Source organism: Trachypithecus francoisi, unplaced genomic scaffold (genome assembly GCF_009764315.1).
Source record: "Trachypithecus francoisi isolate TF-2019V2 unplaced genomic scaffold, Tfra_2.0 Lachesis_group10, whole genome shotgun sequence".
Lineage (NCBI taxonomy): Eukaryota > Metazoa > Chordata > Mammalia > Primates > Cercopithecidae > Trachypithecus > Trachypithecus francoisi.
Window position 1 is genome coordinate 28553739 of NW_022681455.1, and position 26678 is coordinate 28580416.

Sequence of the window (26678 nt, forward strand, 5' to 3'; positions counted from 1 at the left end):
GGTGCATTGTCAATGAGCAGTAATATTTTGAAAGGAATCTTTTTTTTTTTTTTTTTGAGCAGTAGGTCTCAAAAGTGGGCTTAAAATATTCAGTAAACCATGCTGTAAATAAATGTGCTATCATCCAGTCTTTGTTATTCCATTTTTAGAGCACAGGCAGAGTAGATTTAGCATGATTCTTTTTGTTTGTTTGTTTGGGACAGGGTCTTTCTCTGTTACCCAGGCTGGAGTGCAGTGGTGCAATCGTGGCTCACTGCAACCTCTGCCTCCTAGGCTCAATCAATCCACCCACTTTAGCTTCCCCAGTAGGTGGGAGCAAAGGTGTGTGCCACCACACCTAGCTAATTTTTGTTTTTTTTTTTTTTTTTTTTGTAGAGACAGGGTTTTTCCATGTTGCCCAGGCTGGTCTCAAACTCCTGGGCTCAGCAATCCTCCTGACTTGGTCTCCCAATGTGCTAGGATTACAGCATGCCCAGCCAGCATGATCCTTAAGGACTCTAGGATTTTCAGCTTAGTAAATGAGCATTGGCTTCAACTTCAAGTCACCAACTCCATTAGCTCCTATCAAGAAAGTCAGACTGTCCTTTGAAGCCAGGCACTGACTTCTCTCTAGTTATGGAAGCCCAAGATGGTATATTCTTCCAATATAAAGTGTTTCATCTACATTAAAAATCTGTTCTTTAGTATAGCTACCTTCATCCACTATCGTAGCTAGGTTTTCTGAGTAACTTCCTGCAGTGTCTGCATCAACATTTGCTGCTTCACTTTGCACTGTTATGTTGTGGCGACAGCTTCTTTCCTTAAACCTCATGAACCAACCTCTGCTAGCTTCTAACTTTTTTCCTGCAGCTTCCTCGTCTCTCAGCCGTCATAGAATTGAAGAGAGTTAGGACCCTGCTGTGGATTACGCTGTGGCTTAACGGCATGTTGTGGCTGGTTTGATCTTTCCAGATCACTCAAACTATCTCCATATCAGCAATAAAGTTGTTTTGCTTTCTTATCACTCATGTGTTCAGTGCAGTGGCTTTAACTTCTTTCAAGAACTTTTCCTTTGCATTCACAACTGGCTGTTTGGTACAAGAGGCCTAGCTTTCAACCTATCTCAGCTTTCAACATGTCTTCCTCACTAAGCTTAATCATTTCTAGCTTTTGATTTAAAGAGAGAGATGTGAGACTCTTCCTTTCACTTGAACACTGAGAGGCTGAGAGTGTTATTAACTGGTTTCATTTTGCCACTGTTGTGTCTCAGGGAATAGGGAGGCCTGAGGAGAGAGAAATGGGGGAATGGTTGGTTGGTGGAAGAGTCAGAACACACATCACATTTATCTTTTAGGTTAGGCATCTTAAATGGGTGTGGTTAGTGGTGCCCCAAAACAATTGCAAATTACATCAAAGATCACTGATCACAGATCACCATAATAGATATAATAATAATTTTAAATTTTGAAATACTCAATTATCAAAATGTGACACAGAAACACGAAGTGTGCACATGATGTTGGAAAAATGGTGTTGACAGATTTGCTTGATGCAGGGTTGCCACAAACTTTCAATTTGTAGAAAACATAGTATCTGCGAAGTGCAGTAAAGCAAAGTGCAAGTAAAATGACGAATACCTGTATAAGTCAACTTCTCTGTGCCAAGGATTGTGCTAGATGATTTCAAAAGTTTGTTTGTTTCAGACAGAATTTTTCTCTCATTGCCCAGGCTGGAATGCAATGGCGCTATCTCGGCTCACTGCAACCTCTGCCTCCCGGGTTCAAGCAATCCTCCTGACTCAGCCACCCAAGTAGCTGAGATTACAGGCATGTGCCACCATGCTCAGCTAATTTTGTATTTTTAGTAGAGATGGGGTTTCATCATGTTGGTCAGGCTGGTCTCAAACTCCTGACCTCAGGTGATCCACCCACCTCGGCCTCCCAAAGTGCTGGGATTACAGGCATGAGCCACTGTGCCTGACCCAAAATTATTTTTAATTTTAGAATAGTGTGCATGTCAGTCAGGGGACCTCACATCTGACTTATCGGTCCCAAGTTAATTAAACAGGGCCCCCTTGGTACACAAACCCCGTGGGTATTTTTCAGTCCTTTTCCTACCAGATGCCCCTGCAGCACCTAACACTGCTAACTACTCCCAATTTTCTAAGAAACACTACATATTCTTCTGGTTGTTTTTCCATAAGTTGGTTTTTGTAGTGTTTAGCCTAATGCTTGGCACTCAGGAAGAACAGTTACGCATTGCTTAATCACATGGTTATGTTCTGAGAAATGTGTCTTTAGGCGATTTCATCATTGTGAGAATATCATAGACTACTTCCACAAACCTAGATGGTAGAGCCTACTATACACCTAGGCTATAGTGTATAACCTAATGCTCCTAGGCTACAAACCTGTACAGCATGTTACTATACTGAATACTGTAGGTAGCTATAACATAAAGCCAAGTATTTGTATATGAAAACATACCTAAACACAGAAAAGGTACAGTAAAAATATGTTATTATATAATCTTATGGAACTATTATTGTACATGTGGTCTGCTGTTGACTGAAACATTGCTATGTGGCACATGACTGTATTATATAAGTACCTCTTAAATATATTTCTAATGACTATTATTTAGTCTATTTCGTGGCTCTTATTCTGCCTATCAAAAATGTCTAGTATCAAGCTGGGCACGGTGGCTCACGCCTGTAATCCCAACACTTTGGGAGGCTGAGGCAGGCAGATCACCTGAGGTCAGGAGTTCGAGACCAGCCTCACAACATGGAGAAACCCCATCTCTACTACAAACACAAAATTAGCCAGGTGTAGTGGTGCATGCCTGTAATCCTAGCTATTTGGGAGGCTGAGGCAGGAGAATTGCTTGAACCCAGGAGGCGGAGGTTGCGGTGAGCCAAGGTTGAGCCATTGCACTCCAGCATGGGCAACAAGAGCAAAATTCCCTCAAAACAAAAACAAATGTCTAGTATCCTAAATTGAAATCCAGCCTTATTCTCATCCCATATTCATTCTGGGCAATCTCAACCATTCTATGACATCAGCTTTCACCTGAGAAGTCCTAAACCTGATTCACTCATCCCAATCTCTCTTTGGAGCTCCAGGCCCTTACAGTCCAGTGGTGCATTAGACCCTTTCAGCTGTATGTCTTACAAGCATCTTCAACTCACCACCAAAAATTCATCATTTTCCCCTAGTGACCAATTTATTCTCTAATATTAGCCATCTCTTATAAAATTGTGCCACACTTACCTAATAATTTAATCCAAAAACCTGCCTATTTATCTCTGGCTACATTTATTTTATTTAAAGAATACTTATATAGTACTTAGTGTGTGACAGGCAGTGCTCTCAGTACCTTTTCTTTCTCAATTTCATCAGTCTAATTAGTTATCAGGTCTAGTTAAATCTATAATCTGTAACACAGTTCCACTTGGTGCCTTCTTTATTTCTATAGCCAGTGACTGACTGACTTTCACCAACTTATGGTTTTGGTTCTTTCTTTAACAACTACACGTCTCTAGTCTCTCTTGCTTTCAGTTTTGCCCCCTTCCAATTCATTCACATCACTTCTAGAATATTTCTAGAAAGCTAGTAAGATTACATTACTCCTCTTCTTAAATCCAGACAGAGCATGTAACTGCCCAACTACTGTGCATTGCCACAGTTTACTGGGTGCTTCAAATCACTTATAGGAGTACCAGCAGACTGATCTCTTCAGCTACCGGGGTGGCCAGGAAGGCTGATGTCCTTAGCCTAGTCTCTTCTGCTTAGCAGTGTGCCTACAAATTTTCTTTATGTGCTGTGACATTAAGAAAATGGAAAAGCACACTGCCCTATAAACTTTAAATTCCTCAGCATATTTCAGTTATTCTCTACTGTCTTTGCCCCACCTCTGCCACTCTTGTTGCCCAGGCTGGAATGCACCCACCTTCATTTACTTGCGGTTTTCTGAAATGGTTTTCTGATCCCTCCTTCACATACTATAACGGTCCCTCAAGTGCCATTTCCTCTTTGCTATCCAACTTCTCATAGTCCACAGAGACAACTCTGCTATTGCATCCTCAGGGAAGCTATCTTTAACATTCCACCTCCAAAGTCCCTATGTACGAAGTTTATTTTCCTCAAGACAACATGTCTTTCCCATTACACTATACAGTAAGAAATGCCTTTTATCTGGCTTATTCCCATTTTTGCAACATAAAGCCTAGGCTATTATGTGGCATTCAATAAACGCTTGCTTGAATGTGTTAACCTCTGAATGTTTTCTTACCCAGAGAAATTCATGTACCACTTTCCTTTGTTTTGCAGAATTGTGGGGATCATGTAAAGTATTTTTCTTTAAGTATTAAGCCTTTACAGATATACAATATCGTAACCATTAGTATAGGGGATTTTTATGAAAACCGAAAAAACTGTTCAGGTTAAAACGGCTGTAGGATTCAGAAAAGGTATACGGAAGCCAGCTTTTGGCCATAAGGACCTGTCAGCTGATGGATTCTGGTGAGGCCTCCTTACTGGTAAGTCTGTGCCCCCATCTGAGAAGGGGATGATCCATACAGACCCAGCTGTGTACAGTGCTTTGTTCAGTTTTCTGCATCTCTGAAATGCATCTCTGAAATGTCTGGTGGAGCGGACACAAAACACAAAATCCTGATCCTGAAAGATCTAAGTACAAGAGCAAGCCCTGGAAAATGGGGCAACAGCACCCCCTGCAAGTACCATGATCTCTGGATCACTGAGAAAGTATAGAGCATCTTGCATGAGTAGAAAGGACCAGGACACTGCCTACACACACAGTCCCGGGATACCAAAAACTGAACACTTCCCTAGGGGAAAGGAAATACTTTGTCCGCAAAGCACATGATACCGGAAGAACGTCCATGTTTCAACGCACTTCGGCCGGCTCCTCTGCCCGCCTCTCTAGGAATCTTGGAGGACCCATCAATCTCAGTGGTTCATTTGTGCACACCACCTGGCTCACCTTTGTGAGCGCAGAAGCCGCCTCAAAAAGGCTCAGGGGGACAGGGGTCGTAACATCTTGTGTCCAGCAGCCACTCAGTCTGGGCTGACTTCTCTCTCTCCCCTGCTGAACACACCTGACTGCTCACACTGGATCCTGTTGTGTCCTCCCTTCCCTAAGTCCCTGGTCCTCCGGGTCTCAGGCATCAGGGTCTTTCCTCTATTCTCAGGGAGATTCCTCAATCGGCCCCAACGAGCACCTTAGAGCCCAACCAAACTCCTGGGATGGCTGATGGGGGTGTAGGAGTCTAGGCACAGGCACACTCAGAGCTCCTCCCACAGCCCTGGTCATGTCTCTCAGAAGGTAAAGGGCTTTCCAAACAAAAAAAATCAACCAACCAACTCTGGGTCTGGTATTATCTGTACCACACAAATTGTCCAGTTACCTTCACTCTGCCCCCAAGGGTCAAATGCAATAATCAACACCCACCTGAGGAAAGTGGCAACAACAGGGGAAGATGTTGGCTTGCTCTCCATTGTTTTAAACCTGTTTAAATAAATCAGGTCCCCCGAGTAACTTAACCACTAGCAAGTTTGGGGCTTATAGATTCCTGACTATATAACCCTCTACAATGAATTAGCAGAAGTCAGGGGTGATGAGGGGAGGCCACCGCCATCCCCACCTCTGCAGTCAATGATCTTGAGGCAATTGCTGAATAGCTATGAAGATCTATTGACACACTTAAGGCAGGTCAGCTGTCTTTGGTACCATCAAGTGGCAAGAGGACTCCTCTCCACAGCCAACAAATGATGTGGAGTGAATGTGATAAATTATGAAACTACTTGGTACAATATCTGCCCCCTTCCCCTTTACCCGACTACCTGCTTAAAATGGCTGTTTGCCTTAACAGTGCAAGCTTCTGATCCAGTACTCTATCTTCTCACTTTCTTCTACAGTATAAGGTTGAACACTGTACTCTATCGGTCCCTATACCACTGAAACACTCCTGTGCTTCCAGGACGTCGTCCATCTTGTCTGGTAAACCATTCACTTACCTAAGATGAAATCTAAGTTTCATCTTAGATAACTAGCTATGTTAACAATGGGTTTGTCTTAATTGGGGGTGGGGTGGAGGGCCCTCTGTTTTGTTTGTGCAGACATATTATCCCATCCTTTCTTTCCTAATCCAATAGATTATTGGGGGTTACCTTAGGCTAAGTGGCTACACCTAAGTCTCCAACAGCCTTTTTGCATATATTCTGCCTTAGCTTTCATGACAGAACATTGTAATCTTTCTGATTCTGTCTCTTCTATCTCCTTGGTTGAAAAAAGTATTGCCTATTGCAAACATTATTAGTATGGGGACCATACCTCATGATTTATACTTGTCGTCTTGGTGTAATTATTAACAGCACTCCTTTTCAAGTGTCCCAGATTGGACAATAAATTACGTAGTTACCTTATGTGTGTGGACCACTAATATGCTAATTAGATACAGATTCTCAGGCTCTGCCTCAGAAACTGATTCAGGGGTGGGGCTCAGAAAACTGCAGTTCAAACAAACAACCCAGGTGATACTAGTGCAGGTATCATCAAGAAATAGTGCTTTCAACACTGCCCATTGGCAGCTGACATAGAAAACTGGGGATAGGTTCAAAGACATCTAAAAATCACAGTGGTTTCTAGACTATGCTTTTCTTCCTATCCTCCATTTTATGGAAAGTAATAAAAAGTGTGAGGAGTAAAAGGCAGTGAGATTATTTTCACTGCTTAAGACAACAATATCTAAAAACTTGAACCAGTTGATAAATGAGAGATTTCTAATAATTATTATGAAGATGAAGCATGTTTCTTGGCAACACTCTGTCTCTGCATCTATCTTTTTATTTTTCCTTTAGTCACCATTTTTCACCCAAACTAGAGTTTTAGCATCTAATTTTACCTTCTGTCTGATTCTTTTTTATGTTCTCATATTTTGTTCTTTTTTCTTTCCAACCCACTTTGTTGTTGCTCTTGTTTGCAGATGCCTACAATGGGTCTCAGGACTCCAAGTGTGTCTATGAAACCATATATAATTCACAATGATCTCTGTTCATAATCGGTTTCCTTTACCAAATTTTTAAGGCAATAAAAGACGGAAAGATTACTACAAGTGCTTAAGCATTTTGGACTTCACTTTTCTCATTATCTTAAATGGAGAGGCATTTAAGATATGAAACTCAGAATAGTATAGAATCTCTGTTACATCACTTTATGGAATACATATTTATTTGAGAAGCTGGTTTTATTTCAAATTTGAGTCTACTATACTTTTCTTAACTTCACTTAATAATCTGTAGCTGGCCAGGCGTGGTGGCTCACGCCTGTAATCCCAGCACTTTGGGACGCCGAGGCGGGCGGATCACGAGGTCAGGAGATTGAGACCATCCTGGCTAACACGGTGAAAGCCCGTCTCTACTGAAAATACAAAAAATTAACCGGGCATGGTGGCGGGCGCCTGTAGTCCCAGCTACTCAGGAGGCTGAGGCGGAAGAATGGCATGAACTCGGGAGGCGGAGCTTGCAGTGAGCCCAGATCGTGCCACCGCACTCCAGCCTGGGCGACAGAGCGAGACTCGGCCTCAAAAAAAAAATAAAAATAATAAAAAAAAATAATAATCTGTAGCTATTTCTCTTGGAAATAATTTAACCTCAAGACACAATAAAAAATACTCTTGAGGAAATATAAGATTTTTTATAACACCCACAATTAGCCTTAAGGAGTGACACAAACAGTTTGAAATGTCAGGTGTTTAAGAATATGGGATAGGCCGGGCGCGGTGGCTCAAGCCTGTAATCCCAGCACTTTGGGAGGCCGAGACAGGAGGATCACGCGGTCAGGAGATCGAGACCATCCTGGCTAACACGGTGAAACCCCTTCTCTACTAAAAAATACAAAAAACTAGCCGGGCGAGGTGGCGGGCACCTGTAGTCCCAGCTACTCGGGAGGCTGAGGCAGGAGAATGGCATAAACCCGGGAGGCAGAGCTTGCAGTGAGCTGAGATCCAGCCACTGCACTCCAGCCTGGGCAACAGAGCGAGACTCCGTCTCAAAAAAAAAAAAAAAAAAAAAATATGGGATAGAACCAAATACATTAAACTGAAAAATACCACCCATCACTTCTCCATTTATCTGTAGAAGAATTATGTGCAATTCTGGTTGCCCATGCCTTGTTTCCTAGCTCATATGAAAACTGTTAGCTTTTGAACAGACGGAACTTAACTTGGACTAAACTGGGGAGAAGAATGAAACAGAATATGTAACATTTAAAAATAGTGAGCTTTTTCATCTATAGGAGTTTGTTAAATAAACTACGGAGTATGAACAAATAAAATTCTATTCACTTATAAAAAGAATGAAGAAGTTCTATGTTATGATGTGGACATCTCTAAAGATTATATTCTTTCATGAAAACAGCAAGGTATTAGAGGAGTATAAATAATATGCCATCTTCCTGAGTAATGGAAGAAATAAGATTATACATTAGTATTTGCCTATATTTACATAAAGAAACACTGAAAGATACATAAGAAACTAGTACTATGGCTACTTATGATGGGAAAGTAGACCTTTTTGTATTATTTTGATTTTTGAACCAGTTGAAGAATGAATCTTTTTAAAAAGTCCTACTAAGTAAATTAAATTTTAAAAGTTAAAAATAATAATTACAAACATAAATAAAATGCTTCCAATGAGGAATAAGTGAGAAGAGTCTTTCCTGGACTCCAGTGTAAATTAAATAGAAGAGTTGTGCATTTATTGAAACATATAAATGGGCGGGTTTGTTGAGCAACTTCAATGACTTATAAATCCTATAAATTCCATATACTTGTAATTTTTATTTGGTGATATAAAAAATATATAAACACCCAGTGGCTTAATAGAAAGAGTGTTACACTAGGAAGTAGGAGACAGGGTTCTAGTTACAGCTCTGCTTTTAAGTGGCTCTATGATCTTAGTTACTTCCCAGAACTTCCTTTTCTTTTATCTGTCAAATAAGAGCAAACAAAAATGATCTCTAAGGTCCCTTAGAGTGATTCTGTTATTTTTAAGTTACTTGCTATGTATTGGGTATTTGGGTATATCCCAAACCAGATTGTTTTCACCATAGGTTTTCTATTTCTTTGTCTCCTGGACCTCGTATAAAGCTTTGTAAAGAGTTACTAAGTCAATGTTAAGGGAAAGAAATCTTTTTATGTATGACCTTGGTGGTAATCAATAGTAAAAGCTGAGAAATGTGGAGGTTATAAAAACAATCAACATGAAAGAGTGGTCATACTTCTTCTCTTCAATCTTGAATATGTTTCAAATTTTCCATACAAAATATTGAATAAAGGAGAAAAAGGCAAAAACAAAAAATGTTCATTATATGTTACGGGAAAAATACAAAGAGGCCTATATTTTCCAATAAAAAATCTGCAGCGAGATATCAGATTTTTAGCTAAGTTTCTTAGCCTCTGCATAAATTTAAAATCATGAGCAATATTTGTTATGAAGAGCTACTGAGCTGCTAATAACACATGGCTGCTTCAATTCCTTGGTTCCTAAAGGTTAACTTACTAAAAAATCTACAGAAATCCAACTTACTATAAATCTACATTTATATAGGAGGATTCATCTGCCCCTTTTTGTAGGTTAAAAAGCAAATTATCATATTTTATGTGAATGAAGTCAGGAAATCTGTATTATGAATTTTATTACAATTATTTTTAAATTAATTTTTAAATACTCAGTGAACTCCCTTTGAGATTATTTTGTACTCAGCCTACATAAAATTATTTTAAACTTTTTTTTAAAAGTTTTTAAAAACTAGGATGAAGAAGTTTTCCTGAAATATACTTAGAAAACTTCTTGCACAGATGTGTGTGAAACTAGGTCTACAGCATACATGATGAAGTCAACACAAGAGGCAACATTCAGCATCGTAAAACTGTAGATGTCACTGATCAGAGAACTTGGCAGATGTATTTAAGATATTATGCTTCTCTCTGCATAAAATAAGGGAATTTTTACTGGCTTTCCCTTGAACTCTCTATGCTAGAGGACATAGCAGGGACAAAGTGAGAAATATTTTTCCCTACCTGTTCCAAGGAGCTAGCTTGATTCAGCCACAGGGTGGACTTTCCGATGCTGGATTAGGTTGCAGTGGTAAATGAAGTTCTTGCCACATTCTTCACATTCATAAGGTCTCTCTCCAGTGTGAATTCTCTGATGCTTAATGAGGACTGAACGTCGACTAAAACTCTTATTGCATTGATTGCACTGGTAAGGTTTCTCCCCAGTGTGAATTCTGAGGTGGTGGAAAAGCCCAGCATTCTGGCTGAAAGCTTTGCCACAAACACTGCACTGGTAGCGCTTCTCCCCAGTGTGGAGTCTCTGGTGCTGGAATAGGCCTGACCGCTGGCTGAAGGCCCGCCCACACTCATCACATTCATAAGGCTTCTCACCTGTGTGTGTTCTCTGGTGCTCAATAAGGATGGAATTCTGGGTGAAGCTTTTTCCACATTCATTACAGATATAGGGTCTCTCCACTGAAGAGCTCACCCTTTGCTTTTCCAATCTGCCCTCGTGGTCACAGATAGCTCCATACTCAGGCATCTGAGTAATATTACCATTCAGTTTTCCAGGAACTTGTGCAAGAGATTTCACTTCCTGAGAAATCTCCCTCTCTGGGGCTAACTCCACATTCCAAGTCCCAGCCTTGCCATCTAAAATAATGATAACATGAAAGATAACATGAAGTATGAAAGATAACAGATTATCTTTCCAAAGACAGAAGAAAAAAAGTGGCCAGGCGAATGGGTGGAAGGGGACAAGTAGCCACTTTTTCTGTTTATTTTTCCACTCTAAACCTATTATACCCAGACCTCAGGGAAAAGATGCACTGTATTATAACTGCTTACTTATTGTCTGCCTCTCCCACTAGACTGTAAACTTCATGAGAGCGGGGACCACATCTACCTTGTTTATCACTGTATCCCTGGTACCTGACACAATGTCTGGCATATAGCAGACACTAAATAAATGTGTTGATTGATAAATATTCAGGGAATGAGGTAGGCTCCCTGAGGAAATTCTAATCCTCACCAATCTCCTGAACTGGGCACACCTCTCGCAAATTATACCGAAGTTGCTCTTCCAAGGTTTGGAATTGGTCATTTGATGACTCCTGAGCTGCTCCTGGAGTTGCCTTCTCCTTTACAAACTCTTCCTGTTCATGAGCATGGCTCAGGACCTGGTGGAAATCAAGGACAGTTGGGAACTAAATATCAGAGAGAACATGGCAAGGAGGCCTTCTCAGGGCCTCTGGATAGAAAAGAAGGACCAAGAAGCTGGCGAAGAAAAAAACAGAGGCAGACAGATTAAAAGCCCACAGAAGATTAAAAAAAAAAAAAAAAATCCTCCTCCTCTACCTTTTCTTGTTGCACTGAAACCCCATACTTGTTCTTACAGGTACAAACCCTGTTCTGCCATCTTCTCACCTGCTCTCCTGGTTCATCCAGCTCTCTCTCCAAATCCTCCAGCACAGTCACTGCCTCCTCTCCACTCACAGGACGGTGCTCTCTGACCCAGGCCTGGAGCTCCTCGGGCAGGATACTCAGGAACTGCTCCAGCACCAGCAGCTCTAGGATCTGCTCCTTGGTGTGCATCTCTGGTCTCAGCCACTGATGGCAGAGCTCCTGGAGTCTTCGAAGAGCCTCCCGGGGCCCAGGGGTCTCCTGATAGCAGAACTGTCTGAAGCGTCTACGAAAGATCTCTCTGGTATGAGGGTTATTTCTTGACAGGCCTGATTCTGGCCCACAAGAATGTTCCTCCTCTTCCTCCTTTACCTTCACTGCCAGAAGTCCTTCCTGCATCTCTGCAGTCTGAAGGGTCAAGATTATGGCCATCAAAGGTTTAACTATTCAGAAAAATAATCTATTCTTGATAATTCTCCCTTGATCTTTTCTTCTGGAAACCCCGAGATCTAGACAATTATTTACAAAGAAAAAAATATAAAAATGCAGAAAACCTCAGGACAAGGAAGGACTGGAGTATTTACACTAAAATCAGTCACTCTGTGTCATGAAGGAACACTGAAACATGAGTAATGATAGATACTTTAGAAATACGAATCCAGATAATATAGGAAGAAAAACAGAAACGGAACAAAAACTCCTACAATTTTCTGAAGGAAAGTACTGTTTCAATCATCCTGACTGGAACAGCTCAAATCAGCTTGAGCATATTGGTTTCCATTTGAATAACAAGATACTAAATTCAGGGTAAATTTTGGCTATATGAAGGTAAAAAAGCACTTTGGGCCCAAGTGGTCACAGATGACACCAAGAATCAAGAAGAAAAGGGAAATAAATGGAGGATGGAGGGAAAGTAAAGAAGATAACATGAGTAAGAATTGTAAGAAACGCACTTAGAGAGAGGAGGCAGAGTCCCTCCAGCCATAGGAGGTATGGAGGAGGGAGATCTAGGTTTAAAATGTGGAAGGTCTTGGACTGAGACATCATCCTGCAGGTATTCCCTCCAGAGTCTTGGGCTTCATGTTTTGAGCCTTGGTCTCTTCAATCTATAAAACAAGAATCCTAAAACCCACACTGCCTATCTTTCTAGGTTGATACAAAGATAAAATGAGGATAATGAGCACAAAGAAGTTGGCTACTTAGTAAACTCCACAGTGGTAACACTGTTGTTATTTTTCTTATGTTATTGTTAAGATTAAATGAATATCCTAGTGGTTTAAGGCTAAGGCAAAAGAATCAGAAAGTAGTTGACTCCAGTGGTCTAGGCTCAGAGATATTAAAATGATGGAAATATTGGTTCCAGTACTTTAAAGCAGGAGTAGAATTTGACCTTTTTCTCGCCCTTTAATTTCTTGGAAACTTTTTCTCTTTGAAGCTACTTGAAGGTGGAGAGGGGGCAATTTTATGTAAAATAAAATTACTGCTAATAAAAAGACAAATGTCTATGACTCCTGAGGTCAGGAGTTCAAGAACAGCCTGACCAACATGACAAAACCCCGTCTCTACTAAAAAATACACAAATTAGCTGGGCGTGGTGGCACACGCCTGTAGTCCCAGCTACTCAGGAGGCTGAGGCTGGAGAATCGCTTGAACCCGGGAGGCAGAGGTTGCAGTGGGCCGAGATCATACCACTGCACTCTAGCCTGGGTGACGGAGCGAGACTCCGTCTCAAAAAAACAAAAACAAAAACAAACAAACTTATGAGCAATCTTAACCAGGATAGTAATTAATGAAGACAATTTTCTGAAAGAAAAACAATTAGATGACCCAGTGATTTCTAAGCACCATTTTCGAGCACAGACTTTCAAACTTTTTTGACTAGGACTCTTATTAAGATATATTTTATATTATAACCCAGAACACACATGCACATGTATATAAGTGTATGTTTGTGCATTTATGAGATACACAAATGACTAAAATAATAATTTCACAAAACACTATGTATCCTTGCTTTATATAGTGACATACAATTATTTGTAAACCTATTTCATTAAAAGACAAAACAAAAAAGCCTGAGAACGTATTTTGTGGTGGGTTGTGACACACCACATAGATTTTATGACCCACAAATGAATAATAACCTGTAGAATAAAATATTTGTTTTAATTTTAAGTAAAATCATTGTAATCCATTGCAAAAATAACCCTACACTATTCTGTTTGTTGTTTTTTGTTTTTGTTTTTTAAGAGTCTTGCTCTGTTGCCCAGGCTGGAGTACAGTGGCGTGATCTCAGCTCACTGCAACCTCCACCTCCTGGGTTCAAGCAATTCTCCTGCCTCAGCCTCCTGAGTAGCTGGGATTACAGGTGTCCGCTACCATGCCAAGCTAATTTTTGTATTTTTAGTAGAGATAGGGTTGTACCATGTTGGCCAGGCTGGTCTCGAACTCCTGACCTCAGATGATCCACCCGCCTTCGCCTCCCAAAGTGCTGGGATTACAGGCATGAGCCACCGCGCCTGGCAACCCTACATTATTCTTAGGTGTTGACATGCATTGTGAAATTAAATAACTAAGAATAGGGTATTTTATTAGTCTGTTCTCATGCTGCTACTAAAGACATACCCAAGCCTGGGTAATTTATAAAGGGAAGAGGTTTAATTGACCCACAGTTTAGCATGGCTGGGGAGGCCTCAGGAAACTTACAATCATGGTGGAAGGGGAAGCAAACATGTCCTTCTTTGCATGCAGCAGCAGGAAAAGTGCCGAGCAAATGGGGGGAAAGCCCCTTATAAAACCATCAGATTTCATGAGAACTCACTATCACCAGAACAGAACATGAAGGTACTTGCCTCCATAATTAAATCATCTCCCACCAGGTCCCTCCCATGACACATGGGGATTATGAGAAATTGGGAACTATAATTCAAGATGAGATTTGGGTGGGGACACAGCCAAACCATATGAGGTATTTAAATTACAAGTGAACACTGATCACATTGCAACCAGAAGAAAAATTAGATTCATATTGTGATTACTGGTTATATTTATCAAAGGGGAAAAAAACTACTGGCATGGGACAGCATCCTTCTGGATAACCTGCACACATAATCCTCTCTATAAAGTTCTGACATCTTTGGTTTGGTTACCTTCTGTAATCACTACCCCAGGAAGTGTACAGAGCATTTTTTTTCCTCTAAAGACAGAATCCTCAAATTCATGTTTTCCCCCACTTTTTTTTTTTTTTTTCTGAGACGGAATCTCACCCTGTCACCCAGGTGGAGTGCAACAGCATGATCTCAGCTCACTGCCTCCCAGGTTCAAATGATTCTCCTGCCTCAGCCTCCCGAGTAGCTGCGATTACAGGCACCCACCACCACGCCTAGTTAATTTTTGTATTTTTTTAGTAGAGACGCAGTTTCACCATGTTGGCCAGGCTGGTCTCAGACTCCTGACCTCGTGATCTTCCTGCCTCAGCCTCCCAAAATGCGGGGATTACAGGTGTGAGTCACTGCACCCAGCCTTCCTCCACTTTTCTTGGTGTTGACTCACCACCACTGTGACTACCATATTATCTTTTTCCGTCATAACTTTTCATATACCACTCATTCACTTAGCAGATATTTATTTGGAGCCTACCAGCAAATATATATTCAGAGCCTACCATATTCCATGTACTGTTCTAGGCACTGGGGATACAGCTGCAATTATAACAAAGTCCCTAGTCTCATGAAATTTACATCCTAATAACAATAACAGCAGACATTTATAGTGCTTTCAATGTGCCAGGTAGTGTTACAGATGCTCTATATATATTAAACCATTTAATCCTCAAAACAACCATGAATAAGGTGCTATTATTGCCCCCATATCACAGATGAGAAAACTGAGATATGAAAAGTTTAAGTTACTAGTCCAAAGTTCAAGTCAGTTATAGATAGTAAGCAGTGAAGCTGCAATTCAAACCCATCAAATCTGACTTCAGAATTTATAGTCTCCAATGCTACAACACTAACTTCTGTTGGGGAAAAGAGGGGCCAGGATGAGGAAAACGGGCCACAGGAAACAGATAATTATTAAGTATTTGTGAAGTAGTGATAAATGCTATAGAGAAAATAAAGGTAAGGAGATAGAGAGTAAGGGGAAAGAAAGGTTGCTATTTCATATTCAGGGAAGGCCTTGATAAGGCAATGGTTGAACAGACCTAAAGGAAGTGAGGAGCAAGTCACATGGCTATCTGGAGAAAGACTGTTCCATGCAAAGGGAACTGCAAGTGCAAATTTGTGCAGATGGGAACACGCCTGGATTCTTCAGGTAATAGCTAGTTGAATAATGACTGGAACAAAGAAAACAAAAGGGAAATTGACAGGAGATAAAGCAGGGAGCCTGGGAACTGATCATGAAAGGCAGTGGTAAGGGCTCTAGCTTGTACTCTATGAGATTTGGAAACCACTGGGGATTTTTGAGCCAAGCGGTAACAAGCTTTTACTTACATTTAATACAAAAGCATAACTCTAGCTGCTATGTCAATGACCTTGGGGTTAAGTGGAGGCAGAGAGGGATGCTATGACAATCATCCAGAGAAGAGATCATCATGGCTTGAAACATGGTCTGCTGAATTTGTTCTAGGGTAAGAAAGTTTTGTGGTACAAATATCAAATAGCTAAATTCAGAATATGCACTCTCACATTACTCAATAAACATACCATGGATTCAAAAGATGAAACAGCCACTCATGCTTTCTTGTTTTTTTCAATCTTCTAGGGTCTGAAAAATGTCTTTTTCTTATTTACCACCTGTGCCACTTGGTTTCAAGTCCAAGTTTTTCTATTCAAAGACAATGCAGCTGAATCTTAGAGCTCTGCCCAGAAAAATTCGCTTCTGGGAATGTGGTGTTTCAAATCTTTACATAGTTTCCCAAATAAAAATGTCCCTATTTTCTCTGTATACTCTGGGTTCATTTTTGCTTTCATTCACCTGATTTTGCTTTTATCTGCTGGCCTTAATACCCAGATCCTTGCACCAGCATACCTGAGTTCTTCGAACCCAGTGTCTACAAAAGGCTTCCCCAGTTTTTTGTAATCCTGCCCTCCTGCTCACAAACATAGAGTTCCTAATCTTCCATTCAGGATCACAACCTCAATGTATATGCCAGGTATATAATTAGTATAATAAATCTTACCTTAAAAAATACGTCTGCATTTTAAAGTTGGTTCCTCCTAGAGCCTCAGCAAGCTCAACACCCCCAAATCTACCATCATCCTCATGGAAGGATTATCTTTAACAAGGATAGGCACGTAGGTGAAGACTAAGCAGCACATAATACAAACGTGCCTTTATCATCATACATCCCATGACCCTCACCTCCGCTGACACCATCTATGGCTCCTCACTAATTGGATGAATTCCCAAACTCTCAAGCACAGTTTAAAACCAGTCAGACCTTTAGCTTCTGTTGTCTGGCTCCACTCTTGGTTTCCTCTATTCCACAAGCAAAAACTCTCAGCTACAGTCAGGTTTTTCTCTTCACTATTCTAATGAGGCATTTCTCATCGCTGTGCCATGAGCTTTGTCTTGCCTTCTTCCCTTATTCAAACCCTACCCAATCTCTGCAGTTTGATTCAAATCTCACATCCTCTTTGAAGTCTTCTTTATTCATTTCAGCTCACCCTGTTCCTCCTGCCCACTCATATGTCATGTACTGTATGAGTCCCACCTTTCACCCTCAGTCACAATTTATCTTGTACCATTACTTCTCTTCAGAACCATTTTTTAAAATCCAAAAAGTAGAGAGGAATATAGAATTCTTTCACCAAGTTCTACTACCCTGAAATAAACAGTCTTAAAGACTGGAATGTGTCCTTTTCTATGCATTTGCAATCGTATATACACATGTATACACATGTGCACACACAGTTGATATAAGCCCATATATTTTATCTACCTTAGATAAGCAGAGGTAGTATGAGGTAGGTAGCAGAGAACACAGGCAGATCTGGTTGTTTATTCTTTTTTTTTTTTTTTTTTTTTTGAGACAGAGTCTTGCTCTTTTTGCCCAGGCGGGAGTGCAGTGGTGCGATCTCAGCTCACTTGCAACCTCTGCCTCCCAGGTTCAAGCAATCCTTCTGCCTCAGCCTCCGGACTGGCTGGGATTACAGGCACCCACCACCACTCCTGGCTCATTTTTTCATTTTTAGTAGGATGGAGATTCACCATATTGGTCAGGCTGGTCTTCAACTCCGGACCTCAGGTGATCCGCCCACCTCGGCCTCCCAAAGTGCTGGGATTACCATTCATGAATTTTAACACAGTGATCTTGGGCAAGTTACTTATTTTTCTAAGCCTCAAGTTCATATATGAAGTGAGGTCAAAAACTACCTTGCCAACATGTTGAGAATATTAAATGTGATAATGCATAGAAAGTGTTTTTGCACAAAGCCTGGCATATAAACATGCAAATTAATCTCTTAATGACATAATGTACAATTTTGGTACAATGGTGGTTTAATTAATAGTTGCTACTTTCCCTTAGGGTCAAGACTGTAATCTTTTTCTATTGGCAAAGAACAAGATGGGTGGGCGAAACATGCACACAAACCAATAAAATGGCTGTTTCATTAGGTTTGCAGAAACACTGTGAAAGATGTACGTCTTCAGATACATTCTCTCCAATCAAATCCTAACTAGAAGCCCAGGACTACTGAGGTACAAAAGAAGGACGGGATTCAAATGAACGAAGTAACTTCCCGGGTTATAGCTGTAAAGCTAATACAGGAACAGAGAAATTAGCATAGCAAAGGTTTTAAGAAAATGGACTCTGGAGCCAAATTGTCTGTATTTGAATCCTGCCTACACCCCTTACTAGCTCTATGACCTTAGGCAAGTTACTTCATTTTCTTCTTATATGTTAATTTTTAAAAGGGGCGGGAAAGGGAGATGGGGTATAGTCTACATAATAACAGTGCCTATCTCATAGAGTTATGAGAAGCAGATAATATTTGGAAAGTGCTTAGAACAGTGCTGGGCTGGTACATAGTAGATGCTATTTATTCTTCTAAAAAATTAGATAGCAGCAAGAGCCTTTATACTACGTGAATTAGACTAAGAAAGGCTGCGGCATATTTTAAAACTATCCCTGCTTATTCTTTAAAATAAGTCCACAGTAGAGAATAAGACATCGGAAAATACAAACATTTCTTCATATCCGAATCTATTCGGATCCTAAGATGCAGATAGGGAGAGTTCAGAGTGCCATCAGTACATGGCAGACAGGTTGAAGAGCTCAGGAATAGACATGGGGTGGGGGAAAGGGGTAGGGGCAACGACGCTGACTTTAGGTTAACAAGGCCCTTCCAGGCTGCGGAGCAACCTCCTCTGCCCCCATCTGCCCGGCCCATCTCTGGCCAAGAAGCCCCTGCCGCCAGATCCCCACACCCAGTCCAGGTCGCAGCGCACAGACCGGCCCTTCCGAAGCCCCTCAGCGGTAGCCCGACTCCGAAGCTCACCGAGGCATCCATGAAAGGAGACGCCACCTGGCGCAGATCATACCGGCTCTGAATCCTTGACAACCGCAGTCCAAAGAATGATAAACCACAAAGGCCGGAAATGCGTCACCGCAGCCCGCTCCCCGCAGAACTGTGGTTCTGGCTGGGTTCCTTCTAGGAAGGCCGGAGGTTTCCACACCTCTGTGGTGGTCACGCTGAATCCCGTCTACACTCTTAGTGAGATGCTAGGTGGCACATTGTCTTCCAGGGGGCAATATAATAACGGCCCACAGCAGCTCAAGGAGGCCTGCGTGTCTCTGTAGACTCCACCTCTGGGAACAGGGCATAGCTAAATAAAAAGCAGCAGAAACCTCTCCAGATGCAAATAACCCTGTCTGACAGCTTTGAAGAGAGCAGTGGATCTCCCAACATGGAGGTTGAGATCTGAGAACGGAGAGACTGCCTGCTCAAGTGGGTCCCTGACCCCTGAGTAGCCTAACTGGGAGACATCCCCCACTAGGTGCAGACCAACACCTCACACGGAGGGGTACATCCCTGAGACGAAGCTTCCAGAGCAAGAATCAGACAGGAACACTCACTGTTAAGCAATATTCTATCTTCTGCAGCCTCCGCTGCTGATACCCAGGCAAACAGGGTCTGGAGTGGACCTCAAGCAATCTTCAGCAGACCTACAGCTGAGGGTCCTGACTGTTAGAAGGAAAACTAACAAACAGAAAGGACACCCACACCAAAACCCCATCAGTACATCACCATCATCAAAGACCAAAGGCAGATAAAACCACAAAGATGGGGAAAAAGCAGGGCAGAAAAGCTGGACATTCAAAAAATAAGAGTGCAAAATATCTCATTATCTATTTACTAAGTCACCCAGCTAGAAAGTAGTTACATCTAGTGTTTAGCAGAGATGGAACCCAATGTATGTGTGGTATCAAAGACTATGCACTTTCAATTTGGTAAGTAGAAATCACATATATGTACTGGTTTCCACACTGGACAATCAGTTCCATGGTTAAAGATAGGATATTCGTTTTGAGAAATTCTAGTTAAGTACTCAGTCCTTCAGAATGTTTTCTACTACAATACAAAATCAAATAATAAAAATTGAGTAGAGTTGGAAAAAGCTTTTGATAGAAATAGAAAATAAGCTTTTCAACATTATAGGATGAAAAGTAAATAACTCAGCAAATTTCATCTTTTGCTTTGGCACCCAAAATGGCCAAGAATTAAACTCAAATACAAGTACTCTCTTGGACCTACGTTTGATGTTATCATGGTTTACCCATCTATCATACAGCTCTTGTTTTCATGTTTCTAATAGCTCCTTTTGTAACAATCAGGAAAGACTAGGTTATGCTGAGGTAACCAGTTAACTCAAATTCTGTGTGGCTTAAAACCACAAAGATTTGTTTTTTGCTCATGCCACATATCCACTGAGAGTTGGCTGGGGCCCCTGGTCAACATCATTCTCACTCTGAGATCACTGTGATGGAGCAACTTTTCTGGAAACATTGCTGACTCCCATAGCAGAACAAAAGAGAACTCTGGAGTATTTCATACTGGCAATTAAATACCTGCAGAATGGAAGTAGTAGACAGTCTTTCATTCACAACTCATTGCCAGAATTAGTCACATGGGCTCTCTCAAATACAACGGGGACAGAAAGTACACTACTACCATGAGCCCAGAAGGCTGGTAGACAGAGGTATTTGCTGAACAACACTACAACTATTATATATTGTTTATGTAATTTTACTGTCTGAAAATTTTTTTGTAATTAGTCAGAAATAATTCAAAAGTGAAAATTGGCGGGGGGAACCCTCTTTTTCAGCTTTGAGGATTAAAACAGTCCTAGGGTTGAAGTCCATTATTTCATATTTGCAAGGAAAGAAATTGCACTCATACACTGTAGGACCAAGTTATTAAATTGTCTCTCTTACATCTTTAGTATATATACATCTGTCAATATATAACACCTTTTCTTTTTCTATCCATGCCACTTATATGAAGCATTAGAGGGAATCAGCGTGATATTCTTAACATAACCATAAGGTTTTTGTTTGTTTTAAAAGATACATTAATTTATTTAATAGTTAGTTAAAAGGTCAAACTGTGTAATAGGTGTTAAGGATTAGAAGCCCACTATCTCAGGGAGACTGATATGTAAACAGATAATTGTACTCCAGTAGTGTAAGGAGCTATGGTGGAATAATATGTAAAGGAGAATGACAGTAAACTAAAAAGGCACCTTGACTACATGTGATTTATTTGTTGTTTATTCACTTAACACACACTGTGATAGGTGTTGAAGATACAGTGGTGAAAAGGATATTTATAATCACTGCAATCATGGAATTGCAGTAGGAAATGTAGGCACTAAATAAATACTAAAAATAGGCTTTGTATAGGTGTCTCACACCTGTAATCCCAGCACTTTGGGAAGTCGAGGTGGGAGTTTGAGACCAGTCTGGACAACATAGCAAAATCCCTGTCTCAAAAAGAAATAAAAAATAATAAGAAATACACACTAAATATAAAAGTAACAAATTCTATGACTGATGAAATACAGAGTGCTATGGAAGCAGTCATATTTCAGAAAAGACCTACAATATGCCAGGGCTTCCTACGTTCTGGGAATACAATAAACAAGACCAGGTTCCTATCCTCAGAGATATTTTGCTGAGAGAAGTTTTCCTGGGAAAAATATCATTTATCTAATGCTAAAGAATATGAAGGAAGTAAGTACATAACAACAGGATGAAGAGAGTTAAAAACAGAGAAAAATAGCATATGTGAAGGTCTGAAGGTGGAATGCTATGTCTGGTTAAAGTAACTGCTATGAGTTTGTGACCTCATGTCAGAGACTTGACTGTATCAAGCAGGAGAGGAGCTCAGAATAAGTGATTTGAAGAGTAAACACCATAGAAACTAACTCTGGAAGACAAGCAGATTTCTTCTGTGGTACTTGGAATGAGTGATATGATTGTCCACATTAACATAGTAGAAAATAATCTTGCCTTTTAAAAACATACACTTAAATATGTCAATTAGGAAGTAAGAGTACTTCAGTTAAATATAAAATAGTGGAAGATTTGAGGCAAGATGATTGCTGTAATATATGTGCTGAGTCTTTCTGAATCACTGCATTAAAGAGGCGTAACAATTAGGATAAAAAACCAAATGAACAAAAACCCATCAGCAATATCGTCAACAAAATGAGGTAATTAAGTATTCTCACAAACTCTCAAGTATGACTGAGTAGGAACTACTCAACAACAAATGCAAGGTACAACAACTGTAAGAGAGGAAATGAGAAGAAAGAAAATGAACTTCTGATGGCCCTCAGAACTGGAAAATCCAGAAATAGTAACGGGCATTTGCCTACTAAAAGGAGGAGAGGGCTCCACCTGAGAAGAGAAGCTCAGCAAATTGATCTAATGACAGTGGCTAAAAGGGAGAGTTTTTACTGGTTCTGATTCATAAGTAAGTGCAAGGAGACCGGAGGAAGGCCAGATATACTGAGGTTATCTGGGCCCTGTGAACCCTTGAAATGAAGGAACTTTCTATAATAAAAACCCACACCATGACAGGGTGCAGGGGCTCATACCTGTAATCCCAGCACTTTGGGAGGCTGAGATTGGCAGATCACTTGAGGCAGGAGTTCTAGACCAGCCTGGCCAACATGGCAAAACCCCGTCTGTACTAAAATACAAAAATTAACCAGGAGTGGTGACCCGCACTTGTAATCCCAGCTAAGCAGGAGAAGCGCTTGAACCAGAGAGGCAGAGGCTTCAGTGAGCCGAGATAGCGCCATTGCACTCCAGCCTGGGCAACAGAGAGAGGCTCCATCTCAAAAAACAAAACAATCCCACATTCACATTAAACAACTAAGAATAAAGAAAAAAGAAGTGAAAGTAGACCTAAACAAATGGATATTCGTTCTATGTTCTATGATTGGTCATCATAAATATATCACTTTTCTTTATAAATTTATATAAATTATATTAAATTTATAAATTTAATCCAAAATCAGTAAATAAAAAGTACTGCTCATTTAGTCACAGAAACCTAAACAGAGCCCAACAATCTTCTAGAGTTGGGGAGTTAGCATTCAAGGAAGCCAAAGTAACTAAAATCCACAGGCGAAGTATGAAGGGGAAGAGGGCTACTGAGAGGGAGAGTTCTGAAGATCTGCAGAGGGTTCTTTGGTGATTAGAAAGACTTTTAGTTGGGTTCTATGTCCCTTGACATACCATCATCATCATGTTGTTTTTCAGCACTTTCATACTTTCTGGCACTACAAGATTATCCAGGCTTATCTTGTATATTTCCTCCCTAGTCCTACCATTCACCACTTCTCCAAGGAGCCCTGGTTCCTTTTATTGGAAAAAGGTTTTAGAAACCAAGATCTGGGCACTAGGTGTCCTTATTGCTAATGGGATATGTGTTTTATGTGTATATACATAATATATATACATATTATATACATACAAATATCTATAAATGTATATATCCGTTTGTATCTATATTAAGCTAAATTTGAGTTCATACTGATATTTCCAATTCCAATCCATTACCACCTGGATCATTCCAACCTTCTTCCCTTGCTTGTCTATAATTCACACCCAAAGTGAGAAGCCTGGCTCTCATCATCTAGCATTCATTTATTTAATTGTTCAATTCCAGTATCCATGTAGAGGGGTTTCAGAATTGTTAGTCCATACTCTCCTGGTAAATGACTTAATCAACTAGAGTACAATGTTATGTACAGTTCTTTTTGACTTTAGTCTTGCAGACTCTACTAATTTCCAAAGTTACTTAGTTCAGCAGCTTTCTACTCTACTTCCTTCAATGAAGGTGTTTTATAGATTTGTAACACAGTTGTATTCTTTTGCCACAGTATGAGTTTCATCCTGGGATGCTGATAGGAGAATCTTTTTAATAGGTGATGTATAAGCAAACTGTTTGCTCCCAAGGTCTATTATTTTGGTTACTTTTTCAGCAAGTTCCAGCATATATCTAGGTTTGAGGCAAATAATTTGTGATTATTAGTAAGTTTTGAAGTATTGAGACTATTGTATGCAGCTTTTTAAATACGTTAGGTCAACTATTCCATTTTATGTAAACATCATTATAACTGTATAAGAAAACAGTTGTGGCCGGGCGCAGGGGTTCACGCCTCTAATCCCAGCACTTTGGGAGGCCGAGGCAGGTGGATTACAAGGTCAGGAGATGGAGACCATCCTGGCTAATATGGTGAAACTCCGTCTCCACTAAAAAAAAAAAAAAGTACACACAAAAAAGCAAACACTTGCAAAAATCATGTGTGGATTGTCTACTATGTTTCTGAATAAATAAAAACTATGAAAGTGGTCAGTATGATCATACTCAGCCAGAATATATTACATTTTGATGTGCTACAATTATTTTCTGAATACACAGTGTTCCACTGTCAATGATAGTTGTTTGATGTTTTCTTCATTATTTTTCTATTCTATAAATAATTTACTAACCAGATGCAGTCTTTTGACAGCAGTTTGAGATTCAGAAATTTTACAAAAAGCAAATAAAACAGAAGCATAATTCTATCTATTAAACAGATATATTGCTAAACTTAGAAATGCTTTAAGGTGTTTCTAAATATCCAAATACTTGGTGGCCATAATCAAAAGCACACTGAATGCACCAACATGAATATTTATTGAACAAATTTTTTGTACGTAGCATAATTTAATTCAGAGAAGAGCTTTTAGGTATGTAATTTAATCATGATGATCCTGATTTTTATTATTGTGTAAATTTCTATATGTTTGCTACCTCAATTAGAATATATGAGGCCAACATTTTCATGCACTCTTTCTTAAATATTTTATGTAACTGTTGATCTATTTCCCTAATTATTTTAAAATTCTGTATTGCTTCTGTACATGTATGAATAGAAAAAAATGATAGATTTTGTTTACTTGCTAGTAGAAGTTAGTAAATTGTTAAGCTTTGGGATTTCTATCATAAAATGAAATAAGAGCTTAAAGTGTGGTTTGAAGAACTAAACAGTTGGCCCCAAAAATGTTTGTTCAAATAATAATAATGCTGACTCTTACTGAAAGCATTTTTGTTAAACAGTAATTTATTTGTATTTATTCTTGAAAACGTTCTTATAACAATTCCATTATCATTAAACAAACAAGGGAAGTGAAGCCCAGAAGCCCAGTGAAGTTATGTAGTCTGCCTAAACTGCATAGTTATTAAAGAGGACAGCTGAGGGATATACCCAGGCATTCTGATGTGACTTCAAATGGATCCCTGTCCAGGGTCGGAATCTAATGAGGGGCGGCATGTAATAGGGTGCAGCAAAGGTAAAGCTGAAAGTCAATTAACTATTTAAGGATGTTACCTAGGGTTGTTAGAATAACATGGCAAGCAGAGTCATCCTGTGATCACTTCTCATAAAAGATAAAGGAAAACAAAAAATAGATCTGCTAGTGGCTTATAAGAAGGGCAGAGAAATCTTTTCGGTTTCCACTCATACACTCCTCATCTTCTTTGTTTGTTTAATTTTTCTCCATAGAATTCACCACAATCTGACATAATCTTTATGTTATGTTTTTATCTATTCATTATCTTCCATAGTCTTCCAGATGCTAAGGTCCATGAGGGTAAGAATTTGTTGGGGTGGAGGGATGGTGAGGGGTTGGCATTTATTAAACTGTCCTACCCCTGGCCTTGGAGCAGTACCTTGCACATAGAAGGCAGTCAATACATCTGTGTTGAATTAATGGTCAAAATAATGAGATATGTAAACAAATACAAGTAAGATTGGCCCTTATTAGCTTTGGATGTTTGAAAATTTTCCTTAATTTGCTCTATTCCTTCAGCACTTTTGTTCCAGCCCCAGAGATGCACCAGCCTCTGGCAAATACAGCTTCTAACTGGCCGTCACTATAAAGTGTTCCTAGTTCATTTTATAAGAGGGTTAACAGGGTTTTAAAAACTATTTTCCTCCTGTTCTCTTCAAAAAGCAAGTAGGACCCTGCAACTATGCTAATTTCCTGTCTGTTTTATGGTAGACTTATTACTTTATGGTAGTATATTAATTTATATGAACTCTACTGAAATCAGCTATAGAGCTGGACATTACTAGATTCTAGAGATGACATAATCTACATCTATATAGGTTTTGAATCTGTGCATACACAGAGAAGCTCAATAAATATTTGTTGGAAAAAAAGATCTGCTGCTGGAATTTAATTCAAAACCTCACAAGGCTCTCATTTTCTTCTTTGAGCTTTGGAATTTTGCCTTCACATAATCTATAATTGATTGCATTTGAACTTGCAGTACACTGAGTACAGTGGAGAATTCAGGTACAGTAGAGGATAACGAAGAACTGGCTTTCTAGTGAAAATGAAAACGTCGAGGCCCTGCTGGGATTCGAACCCAGGATCTCCTGTTTACAAGACAGGCGCTTTAACCAACTAAGCCACAGAGCCGACAGGTACAAGAATGTTGACTATACAATCTATTCCTGCTTTTAAGTAAAATATTCTTGGCATAACGTCTCTACGTTCTACCACAGTTTGCCGTGAGAGAAGGGGCAAACTCCAAAACTACGTTTTGCTTACTTAGAGGCACTGCGGAACTAATACAAACGAAAAAGTTTTTGGGCAGCTTAAATATTAGAACCGTTCATGCTTTAGTTAGTCCAAGGATAACCACAC

The 26678-nt window shown here is 40.0% G+C and overlaps 1 protein-coding gene and 1 non-coding gene across 3 annotated transcripts; both read right to left on the reverse strand.

The window, feature by feature from the left end:
* Nucleotides 1-388: 388 nt before the first annotated feature.
* Nucleotides 389-19110, reverse strand: ZSCAN23 (zinc finger and SCAN domain containing 23). Of its 2 annotated transcripts, XM_033216534.1 has the most exons (5): nucleotides 18964-19110; nucleotides 11483-11967; nucleotides 11088-11235; nucleotides 10082-10708; nucleotides 389-1262 (listed from the first exon to the last, which is right to left on the reverse strand). In XM_033216534.1, the coding sequence occupies exons 2-4, from the start codon at nucleotides 11888-11890 to the stop codon at nucleotides 10095-10097; spliced, it is 1170 nt and encodes a 389-aa protein (XP_033072425.1). In that variant the 5' UTR covers nucleotides 11891-11967; nucleotides 18964-19110; the 3' UTR covers nucleotides 389-1262; nucleotides 10082-10094. The 2 variants fall into 2 exon arrangements, with proteins under 2 accessions (XP_033072425.1, XP_033072426.1); XM_033216535.1 differs by lacking the exon at nucleotides 389-1262 and having other exon boundaries at nucleotides 8261-10708.
* Nucleotides 19111-26376: 7266 nt separating this feature from the next.
* On the reverse strand, nucleotides 26377-26450 carry TRNAT-UGU. The gene has a single exon. It is a non-coding gene; the product is annotated as a tRNA-Thr (tRNA).
* Nucleotides 26451-26678: the final 228 nt, after the last annotated feature.